The 12132-nt window shown below is 48.0% G+C and overlaps 1 protein-coding gene across 1 annotated transcript in view; it reads right to left on the minus strand.

Moving 5' to 3' along the window:
- Window positions 1–12132, minus strand: part of LOC118567103 (myelin-oligodendrocyte glycoprotein-like) — a 45281-nt gene that overhangs the window by 2381 nt on the left and 30768 nt on the right. The window contains exon 6 of the mRNA XM_036151249.1: window positions 1147–1196. Within this exon, the coding sequence (XP_036007142.1) occupies window positions 1147–1196 (50 nt within the window). The remainder of the gene's footprint in view (window positions 1–1146; window positions 1197–12132) is intronic.

Consider the following 12132-nt stretch of genomic DNA (forward strand, 5'->3'; position numbering starts at 1 on the left):
GAAAAGCAGACAATGTTGACCTGGTGTGCTTCAGATGTGGACAAAGATAAGATGCTTTTATTTGTCATTATACAGATAAGGTACATACAACGGAACTTTGTAGATCAGATGGAGGGTCAGTCTGAGCTGTTGCGACTGAACGCGCTACCACAAGTGTGCAGCAGAAAACAAAGGCAGGATGAGGCATGGAAGGTTGCTAAAGAAGAGGACGGCAAAGAATATGTGTTTCAGCTGAGTGATGCGAAACTGGCGATCAAGAGGAGTGGTTGAAACAAAGCCAAAGGTTTGATGGTGGACACTGGAGCAACCTCACATAGCATCACTGATTCTGGAAGATTTGGGGAATTTGACAACTTCAAACCCGAGACACATTGCATTGAGCTGGTTGATGGTAACATGCAGTGGAGCAGCAAAAAGGGGAGAAGCAGGGATGATTTAGATGGACAGCACAGGACAGCACCAAAAGATTACACCAAAGCAGGCGCTGAACATCTCCTCTTATCCATAATATATTTTTTTCTGTTAAAGCTGCCTCAAACAATGTGGCAGCAGTGATCTTCAAGCAAGGAAGTCATGCTTTAGAGCACAGAGATGGAACAAAGTTCACCATCAAGAGGACAACAGACAGTATTATCTACAAACTGAGTAATGAATGGGATGATTAGTGCAAAGGTTCCTATAGGCAAGGCAAGGCAAATTTATTTTCATAGCTCATTTCAGTACAAAGACAATGCAAAGTGCTTTACTTGATTAAAACAGAAAAATAAAACAGAACAAAAGCAAGTGACATGCAAGCATAACTAAGTATGATAACATACAGAATTTACAGAGTGTTGTTCAAGGAATGAACATAATGGGTAAAAATGATAAACAGAACAATATGAAGTGTGTGTTCAAGGTTAATTTGCCCATTCGACAAACAGGGAACCAGATAAAAGCTAAAGCTGTGTTAGGGCTGGTTCACACAGATTAAACTGGACCAATAGACCCAGAGTCTAGAGAGGGCTACAGATTTGTGTTGTCATTTACTGATGACTTTTTTAGGGCAGTTTTTGTTTATTTTTTTAACATAAGCGTGACGCTCTTATGGCTCTAAACATAGAATAAAAGAGGAGAAACAGAGCCGAGGAAGTGAAGAAAAAATACCTGAACAGAGTCAGGATCCAGCCACCCTCTTTGAGGCGGACAACAAAGATCTGAGGCAGATGAATATACATAATGTTACCCTCTAAGCTGAGGAATAGAACATTTACCTAAATTAATATGTAACAGGAAAAGATGTTGATGACCAAGTTTGACAAAAATGTATTATTACTACAGGTTTCTAAGTGACGTGCCTTTAACATTTAAAGAAGCTGTGTATTCTCAATACTCAAAAGAATGGGAAAAAGTGATGAAGAAATATTATCTCTTAGACAAAACAAGCAGGCTGTGGGGGGAAAGTTGGTGTATGCAGTAACAAAAGAATGTAGAGGAAACCGACAGATTCAAAGCTCTGTATGAGATGTCAAGTTACTGTTTTACTTTGGACATTTTCTGGACATTTCACTATCCAATCAGCCCAGTTTACCTCCAGCCATCTACCTACCCGAGATCATCTCCACATGTTGCCACTAATTAGGTTTGCTCAGTTCACCAGTACACCAGCCTGTATTTACCCTCCTCAGCCAATTCGTCTCTGCCAGAATGTCACTCTACCTCTCTTTTTATCTCTCTCTTCACTCCTTGCTTTCAGTCTCTACTGTATCCTGCGTGCTCTGCCAAATAGATTCTCCAAGTTGCCTTTGTCTCCGTGCTGCAGCGCTACCTGTTTCCCCCTGAGTCCCAGCCGCCTGCTCTGCGGGTTCTCACATCCTGTTCCGCTCTATTTTGATTTGCATCCTTCGGTCTCCTGCTTATCCCCGACTGCCTGGTCCTGCTGCTATTCTTCACCTGCTCATGTCTGGTGTGTCTGTCTCATCCCACACTATTCATCCTTTTCAATAAACTTCTTAAATGTAACTCTGTGTCCGGCTGGAATTGGGTTCGCCTCATCTCCTGACAGTGGTTTGTTGAGCTCATTCATATTCCATGTAGTTTAAAAATTAGGAAGTAATATATGGTGTTACGTCCACCAGTTTGGTGGGATAACATTAAAGGAAACCACACAAGGATTTCCTGGTTAAATAAAAATTTAATTTATTAAATTATACAAGAGAAATAAAACCTGAAGAGGGTATACCTGAAATAAGAAACCAAAATGGATTAATGCAAAACCCATAACTAACCAGTAGTGATAGGTCGGGCAACACCGATGCATCGGCGCATGTGTCGAGCTCACAAAGCAAAATCTGTGTCGAAGCGCGTATCGCTATAGGAAAGTCACGTGACCGATACAGGAACTGTTTCGAACTGACTTTGAGGCGCCAAACTGTCTTTATGAGCAGTGTTGGTCCCTCTAACCTGTGCGCGTGTGCATTCGCGCACAGCATCTCAATTTAGCGTGCACAGCAAAGCTATGCTGCGCAGTAGATAAAATCCAAGCTGAACTGTAAACAAAATTATAATAAACCAAGTTATTATTTTTTTTTTTTACCATTTTGCAATTCTGGTGAGAAAATGTGCAATATGAAAGTTATGTGATGGAGAATTAAAGCTGTTTTCTCACACTTCACTCGGGGGGGGGGGGGGGGGCATTGATTCATTAAAGCATTGAAAGGACATGGCAGCAAATCATGATGAAGTACCGTTTAACCAGGTAAAGTTAAGTTAGAAGTTTTCTTATGTTTAACGGTACTCAACTACAGCATGAATTGGCCTCAACTAAAGCATATGCAATTAATGATGGGATGGTGTGTGTTACTGAAATAACTGATATGTTCATCTTTTTGCCATTGTTCACCAACCCTTTTAGGTTTTTAATTTGTGCCAACCTAACTTTATATCAACTACATAAGCTATAAGGAATGGATAATTAGAGCTGGAATTGCCAAAATTTGATAAAGATTGAATTATTGGTTTCATTTTGTGTAGTTATTTTATTAATCCTTTGGGTCTCTGACTATGGAACACCTTTAAACTGTAACTGAGTAACATTTCTGACAGCGCGACATACAGTTTTCTGCGTCTCCTACGTTGAAAAGCTGCTGTTGGTATAAAAACGAAGAGCAGCACAAAGAAATTGTTCAGAACTGAGAGTGTTCCCTCATTGTGTGAGAAAAGCGATGTGCAGCTGAGAATATTAAAATAAATTATCTGAAGACCCCAAATAAGCCCCAGCCAGGACCATCTTCACAAAAGCTGTCTGCCTACTTCAGGCATGTTATTGAGCAGTTTGTTGTTTAAAAATCATGTACTAATATGCCAATTTGTTCTTTTACATAATATTTGGCAACATCTTGACATCAAAGTGGACAGGCAGAGCCAAAGTGCCACAGCTAATGCCATCCAGGAGGTGCACAGATACTTAGCACAGGCTCCCAGGATCCTATGATATACTGGAAAAACCAAAACACAGTCTGTCCAAACCTCTTCCATCTTTCATTACAATTTCTCTGCACTCCAGCCTCATCGTGTGAGAGTGTTTTCTACAGCTGGAGATGTGATATCAAAAAAGTGTAACAGACTCAATATCAAAACGTTGAAAATTTTTTTTTTAATAAAAATTTGTCAAAAAAAAAAAAGCCAGTCCACAATCATCCTCATTCACAACAGGTTTACTTAGAGGTTATTACGTTATGATACAGGTTCACATTATTTATTGGCTGTATCTAAAAAAAAAATCTAAGATATTTCAAATTCAGATGAAGATATAAAATAATACAATGCAACATACAAGGACTTAAATTGTATTATTGTGTATACTAAGTCATCAAATCAGTGTCAGTTAACGCTGTCAACTAGGTTGCCTATAGTGATTTTTAAGGTCCAGCAGGTGTCAGTATTCAGTGACACAGTATCGGCACAATATCAATACAGTTTGGCAACGTGTCGAAACGCTTCATGACGCTTCATCTACCCATCACTACTAACCAGAAATAAGCAAATGCAAAACAAACCTAACAAAACCCAACAATAAGATAAACTACAAACCAAACCAAATGGGGTTTTGAGGAGGGAGAGCAGGAAGAGAGCCTCCTCTCTGCTGCATGCATAGCAGCTTTAATGCAGCAGAGCACCAATCAGGGAAATGCATACTACCTGCAGAACGCCTGTCTCTCGAACCCTACAAGGAAAATAAGGCCAGGACTGACTGCAGCCATAACAATGGACATTAAGAAACACAAGAAAAAGCCAATGACAGAAAAGCACTTAAAAATGTATAGTTGATTACCTATCTTTCTTTTTGTTAAAGGCTCAAGCACTTGTATATTAATATTAAATGAAATAATTTGAATGATTGTTTCGAAGAAAGTAAATGTGTTAAAATTCTTATGCATAGACAGGCTGAAAGGAGAGGTATGTCTGGGCATGTCCAGTGAATACTGTTAAAAGAAGGACCATAGATGGCTCAAATGGGAAACAAATGAGGAGGAAGCCTGTTGCAATACTAGGAATGCTGCCCAGTATTGCAACATTAACAGGGACTCTGGTTGGAGAAAATAGTTTCGCTACAAGGGTGTCAGGATGCAGCTTGAAGGCTGCATGCTGAGCCTCTCTCCTTCTCTCTCGTTCCTGCGCAGCCTGATCGGTTCCACCTGACAGGCTGCAATTAACCCACAATTGCTTCCACCTGGTTCCACCGCTTTATAAGACTCACCTCTTTCTGTTCCCGTCGCGGGTCCATAGCGTTCACTCCCGTGCAGTTCCTGTCAGAGGTTTTTCTTTCCAACTGTGTTTTGTTTCAGTCACTGCCCAGCTCCAGCTCAGCTCTCAAGCCCACGCCGCTGCGGTTCTGGTCTCAAGCCCACGCCGGTGATGTTCTGGTCTCAGTTCCACGCCGCTGATGTTCTGTTTTCAAGCCCACGCCGCTGCGGTTCTGGTCTCAAGCCCACGCCGCTGATGTTCTGGTCTCAAGCCCACGCCACTGATGTTCTGGTCTCAGTTCCACGCTGCCGATGTTCTGCTTTCAAGTCGACGCCGCTCAAGTTCTGGTCTCAAGCTCAACGCCTCCGATGTTCCTCCCGGACAGTTACGTTACACGCCTCCTGCCGGCCAGCTTCTGTGCTCTACACCCTCGTCAGCTGTAAGACTCTGGTTCCACGTCATTCACCTGCTACACTCTTCAATAAACTCACCCATAAGAACTGACTCTGTGTGTGCGTGCTGTGTCCGGGTTCATCCCAGAAAAATATCCTGACATTATGGACCGGCCAAGGGATGGACCCGAGCACGCACAGAGCCATGCACAGAAGTTGGCAGGGGCTGTGACGCCCGGTCTCTGGCTGTCTCGCCGGGGTCGCTGTGTTGCGACGCCCGGCCTCTGGTTGTCTCGCTTGGGTCGCCGTGCTGCGACGCCCGGCCAATGACTCTGTTCCACGTTACGCTCTCCGTGAGACCCGCCTCTGACGCTGCCCAGCATATACTGACGTTGCTGCCCAGCGCCTTCTAGTTTCGGTTTCGGTTTTGAGTTACGTAAGGTTCCTTAGTTGTAGAATACTTCAGGGTTCTTTTTTTTGATTTCTTAGAGTTTTTTTTAGGTTTGTTTTGTTGTGTTCTGGTTCGGCTTAATTTCCTCTCTAGCCCTGTATATTTTGACAGTTTTAGAGGAATGGTTTCTGCCTATCTTTGTTTGGGTTTAACCTTGGTTTAGGTTACTTAGGATTTTTTGGGGTTTTGAGTTTTGTGGGTTTTTTTAGCCTGGTTTTTCCAGCTTGGTCGTAGTGTTAGCTTTAAATCCTCCGAGTTTTGCTTTCAGTTCTTACCTTAGACTTCTGGAATTTCCCTGCGCTCTTATTTCTAGCTTTAGTTATCTATTTTTTTTCTCTAGTTTAGCTGTACTTGCCCTCATCTCCCTCTTTGCTTGTCTTATAGTTTTATTTTAGTGTTTTGTTCCCTTCAGGGTCTTCTAGTTTTTCAGGTCTCGACCCAGTAGTCCCTGTCTCGACCCTGTAGTCCCTGTCTCGTCCCTGTAGTCCCTGTCTCGTCCCTGTAGTCCCTGTCTCGTCCCTGTAGTCCCTGTCTCGTCCCTGTAGTCCCTGTCTCGACCCTGTAGTCTCTGTCTGGCCCTGCCGCTCTAGTCTTAGTTCTGTATTTGTTAAGTTAAGTTTTGTTGCTTTACCCTTGAGTGTCTGTGTGTCGTTGCTGGCGCCGCAGGTTACTGCCAGAGCTCTCTGGCACGCCTGGCCGGTTGCTGTCTAGTTCACCCTCTGGTTCCTGGCGTTTACGTTTTCCTCGGTTCCCTGGCGTGTTAGGACGCCCTCTGTTCGTGTTCCCTGGCGTGTTAGGACGCCTTCGTTCTTGCTTCCCCTGACGTTCCCATACGTCAGTTCTTTCCCCAGGGGTAACCATACACCAGTTGTGCTCCAGCGTTTCTATACGCTGTAGAGCCCTAGTGTCATGGCCCGCCTGTACCTTTCTCTGGCGTTTCCACACGCCCGTCCTCTTCCCTGGCTTTTCTGTATGCTAGTTGTGTTCCACCGTTTCCGTGCGTTGTTGAACCCTAGCATAGCAGTATGCCTATACTTTCCCCTTGGCGCTGTGTGCGGCCGTTCTGCCTCGGCGTTTACCTCACACCCCGGCAATCTTACCCTTATGCCCCGGCGTTTCCCACACGCCCCGGCGATCTCTTCCCTTGCGCCCCGGCGTTTCCCACACGCCCTGGCGATCCCTACCCTTGCGCCCCGGCGTTTCCCTCACGCCCCGGCGAGTTACTTCCCTTGCGCCCCGGCGTTTCCCTCGCGCCCCGGCGGGTTACTTCCCTTGCGCCCCGGCGGTTTCCTCGCGCCCCGGCGATCTCGTCCCTTGGGCCCCAGCGCTCCCCTCACCCTCCGGCGTACCTTCCCCTTGGCGTTCCCATACGCCCGTTCCTTGCTCTTGGCGTTTTCGCACGCCCGTTCCTTACCCCCGGCGTCTCTGTACGTTAGTGGTGCTCCAGCGTTTCCTTGCGCTGTTGAGCTCCGACGTGTCAGTCCGCCTGTCCTTACCCCCTTGGCGTTCCCATACGCCCGTTCCTTGCCCTTGGCGTTCCCATACGGCCGTTCCTTGCCCTTGGCGTTCCCATACGCCCGTTCCTTGCTCTTGGCGTTTTCGCACGCCCGTTCCTTTCCCCCGGTGTCTCTGTACGTTAGTTGTGCTCCAGTGTTTTCTTGCGCTGTTGAGCTCTGACGTGTCAGTCCGCCTGTCCTTTCCCCCTTGGCGTTTCATACGCCTGTTACCTTCCTTAGCGCTGCCGTTGGCCCGTTCCTCTCCTTTGGCGCTGTCGTGCGCCCGTTCCTTCCCCTTTGGCGCTGTCGTGCGCCCGTTCCTTCCCCTTTGGCGTTGTGTACGCCCGTTCCTTGGCGTTTCCGTACGCCCGTTCCTTGGCGTTTCCGTACGCCCGTTCCTTGGCGTTTCCGTACGCCCGTTCCTTCCCTTTTGGCGTTGTGTTGCGCTCGCTCTTTCCCCCGGCGCTGTCAAGCGCTCGCTCTTTCCCCCGGCGCTGTCAAGCGCTCGCTCTTTCCCCCGGCGCTGTCAAGCGCTCGCTCTTTCCCCCGGCGCTGTCAAGCGCTCGTACCTTTCCCTGATGTGCCGCGCCCTAATTGTGCTCTGGCACATCAGTGTTCTTTAGCTCTTCGGTTCCCCCGTGTTCTCTAGTTCCTAGGTCCCCTAGTGTTCTCTGGCCCCTTTGGTTCCCCGTGTTCTCTGGTCCCTTTGGTTCCCCGTGTTCTCTAGTTCCTAGGTCCCCTAGTGTTCTCTGGCCCCTTTGGTTCCCCGTGTTCTCTGGTCCCTTTGGTTCCCCGTGTTCTCTGGTCCCTTTGGTTCCCCGTGTTCTCTGGTCCCTTTGGTGTTTGCTGGCTCTTTGGTCTTTCAGTTTTGACTCTTCACCTGCTACACTCTTCAATAAACTCACCCATAAGAACTGACTCTGTGTGTGCGTGCTGTGTCCGGGTTCATCCCAGAAAAATATCCTGACAAAGGGAACATGTCTGAATACATCAGACCAGATGTGATCAAGCTACTTGGCAAAATGGCCCCCCACTGAAAACTAAACATAGATGACATTGTGGAAACAGTGCATTGAATTGGTCCAAAGGAAGAAAACCAAGTGTGATATGTAATTGTTCAATTAACAAGAATGCACCACAGAGAGGGCTTTTGAAGAATTAAAAAAAAGTCCTAAGTTTGTAGAGATGCAGTAATCAAGTTGATGGAGGACTTAACTAAAGAATACAGGCTAGCAAGGCAGGCGCTGTGGCCACGCATCAACCAAACATGTCAGGCGGGTAAAATGGCTTATTTCAGAGGGCCTTTCAGCTACATGACCGATCTAAAGCTACTTTCTAACTTTTCTATTAATATTTTGTGATTTTTTTATTGTTGTCTAGTTTTCCAGCAAATTAATGTTCTGAAAGCCAAATTATGTCTTATTTCTTTGAACACGAGGGGCCTCAAAGACAATATCAAAAGAAAAGCAATTTTTTGGACTTTAAGGGACTGAAATGAAACCGTGTTCCTCTATAAGAATCTCACTTCTGTGCCTCAGATACCACCTTCTGGACATCTCAGTGGAGAGACAGAACGCTGTTCAGTCATGAGAGAAACAGGTCTGCATGGGTTGTCATTTGCTTCAACAAGTACCCTGGTAATGGAGTTTCACATAAGGTAAATGATGATGGACATTGGTAGCTCTTATTAACATAGACTCTGTTTTTTTCATTGCAACAAATGCTTATGGCTACAGTAACAACTATAAGTTACTGACAGTTTCACAATATTAAAGTCTGCATTACACTGTTTATTTTGTTTGGTGGGTATGTTATTTTGACACAGGATGAATATTTTGACAGGTACCCTATTAGATCTCTGAAACTCAATAATTATTCTTGATTACATTATACTGTGCTTGAATTCCATACCAACTTTTCATTGGTTGAAATTTGGAGGAATCTTAAACAACACTCCTGATGGAAATATTATTGTCAAGAATCGATGTGTGGTTAGTTTCAGGGTTCTGCGAGCTGCACTCGGTCAGTGAGCAGCTGTTTTCCTCCCTCTCTTTCAGCAGGTGGTTGTTGATGAGCGGGGAGACGCATAGCAGCAGGTATCCAACACTATGTGGCCCTCGGTGGGTGTTAACCTTCATGGAACGATTTGTTCTGCTAACATCAAAGCACGTTCTTCATTCCCCGCGCTAACTCACGTCTCTTGTGCTGCAGGTTCAAGCTTCTCCAGATCCTGCTGCACAGCACTTCCTGGTCTCTGTGCTTCCTGCGACTAATCCCGCCAATACCTCTTTGTCTGATCTCCAGCTGGCAGCCGGCCAGCAGTGATCCCTTGTCTGTCATACCCTTCTCACACTCCACTGTCCAGCCTCCAAGCCTCGCACCCACTTGCTTCCGCTGTGCCCTGATGACTGGCCCCTGGCGACCCTGTCCCACAGAGCCTGTAAGCCGCCATCCCTCCAGCGGAAGATTTGCTTCCCGAGTCTAACACCGATCTTGCTGTTGTGCCCTCGTTCTCAGAGCCTGACCCCGCGCTCCCCGGACCCTGACTTCCCGTCATCTTCCAATGATCCCAATGTCTTTGTCCAGTTGTTTTATAAATAATCCGCTAGACCTTGGATTTGGTCTCCTGAGTATCTCTGCATGCGGGTTAAGCAAATTAGAACCATGACAGAACTCAGATGAGAAAAATCATGATCTAGGGATTCAGGCTGGGGAAAGACATCAGTCACTGCTTCAGACTGACCCATAAAGAGGCTGATGCCGCAAAGGATAACAGATATTTTACCAAGAGGATAAAACAGGATGACAAAACTACCAGCAGGGCAACGACCACTAAAATAAGAGAGAGGATTCCAACTAAAGGCCCATTCATATCCTACGTTTGGCCTACACGTCCGTATTTCTGTCCGTACGTTCTATCCGTTGACTCCTTCATAACTCCGTCCGTTGAGGTGCGCAGTAACCAATATTTCCTCTAGGTGGCAGTGCTGGGCGCCAATGATTCGTCACTGATCAAACATGGCGACGGTCCAAGACGTGATTTTGTTGTATTTGCTCCGTAAGTAAACTTTTTGTTTGTCCCTGTGCCCCGGACACGACACATCATATGTGTGGGTAGTGGCAGACAAGCTCCGCAAGTCCGTCCGTCCGTCCCGTCCGTCCGTTGTCTTCCGCTTATCCGGGGTCGGGTCGCGGGGGTAGCAGCTTCAGTAGGGAGGCCCAGACGTCCCTCTCCCCGGCCACTTGGGCCAGCTCCTCAGGAGGAATCCCAAGGCGTTCCCAGGCCAGCCGGGAGACATAGTCCCTCCAGCGTGTCCTGGGTCTTCCCCTGGGCCTCCTCCCGGTGGGACGTGCCCGGAACACCTCTCCAGGGAGGCGTCCAGGAGGCATCCTGACCAGATGCCCGAGCCACCTCAACTGGCTCCTCTCGACGTGGAGGAGCAGCGGCTCTACTCTGAGTCCTCCCCGGATGACTGAGCTCCTCACCCTATCTCTAAGGGAGAGCCCAGACACACTACGGAGAAAACTCATTTGAGCCGCTTGTATCCGGGATCTCGTTCTTTCGGTCACGACCCAAAGCTCGTGACCATAGATGAGGGTAGGAACGTAGATCGACCGGTAAATCGAGAGCTTCGCCTTTTGGCTCAGCTCTCTCTTCACCACAACGGATCGGTACAGCGCCCGCTTCACAGCAGACGCTGCACCAATCCGCCTGTCGATCTCCCGCTCCATCTTCCCCTCATTCGTGAACAAGACCCCAAGATACTTGAACTCCTCCACTAGGGGCAGGACATCCTCCCCAACCCGGAGAAGGCACTCTACCCTTTTCCAGTTCAAGACCATGGTCTCGGATTTGGAGGCACTGATTTTCATCCCGGCCGCTTCGCACTCGGCTGCGAACCGCTCCAGTGAGAGCTGTAGATCACGCCCTGATGAAGCCAATAGGACCACGTCATCCGCGAATAGCAGAGACGCAATCCTAAGGCCACCAAAGCGGATCCCCTCAACACCTTGGCTGCGCCTAGAAATTCTGTCCATAAAAGTTATGAACAGAATCGGTGACAAAGGGCAGCCTTGGCGGAGTCCAACTCTCACCGGAAACGAGTCCGACTTACTGCCGGCAATGCGGACCAGACTCTGACACCGGTCGTACAGAGACCTGACAGCCCTTATTAAAGGGTCCGGTACTCCATACTCCCGGAGTACCCCCCACAGGATCCCCCGGGGGACACGGTCGAATGCCTTCTCCAGATCCACAAAGCACATGTAGACTGGTTGGGCAAACTCCCATGCCCCCTCAAGAATCCTGCTGAGGGTATAGAGCTGGTCCAGTGTTCCACGGCCAGGACGAAAACCACACTGCTCTTCCTGAATCCGAGATTCGACTATCCGACGGACCCTCCTTTCCAGAACCCCTGAATAGACCTTACCAGGGAGGCTTAAGAGTGTGATTCCTCTGTAGTTGGAACACACCCTCCGGTCCCCCTTTTTAAATAGGGGGACCACCACCCCAGTCTGCCAATCCAGGGGAACTGCCCCCGATGTCCACGCAATGTTGCAGAGCCGCGTTAACCAACACAGCCCCACAACATCCAGAGCCTTAAGGTACTCAGGGCGAATCTCATCCACCCCCAGAGCCTTGCCACCGAGGAGCTTTTTAACAACCTTGGCAACCTCAGCACCAGAGATGGGAGAACCCGACCCAGAGTCCTCAGGCTCTGCTTCCTCAATGGAAGACGTGTTGGTGGGATTAAGGAGGTCTTCGAAGTATTCCGCCCACCGACGCACGACGTCCCGAGTCGAGGTCAGCAGCACACCACCCCCACTGTAAACAGTGTTGGTACTGCACTGCTTCCCCCTCCTGAGACGCCGGATGGTGGACCAGAATCGCTTCGAAGCCGTACGGAAGTCTTTCTCCATGGCCTCTCCGAACTCTTCCCACGCCCGAGTTTTTGCCTCGGCGACCAGCCGAGCCGCCTGCCGCTTCGACTGCCGGTACACATCAGCTGCTTCCGGAGTCCCACAGGCCAAAAAAGCCCGATAGGACTCCTTCTTCAGCTTGACGGCT

The sequence above is a fragment of the Fundulus heteroclitus genome, chromosome 20 (assembly GCF_011125445.2).
Source record: "Fundulus heteroclitus isolate FHET01 chromosome 20, MU-UCD_Fhet_4.1, whole genome shotgun sequence".
NCBI classification, from domain to species: Eukaryota; Metazoa; Chordata; class Actinopteri; order Cyprinodontiformes; family Fundulidae; genus Fundulus; species Fundulus heteroclitus.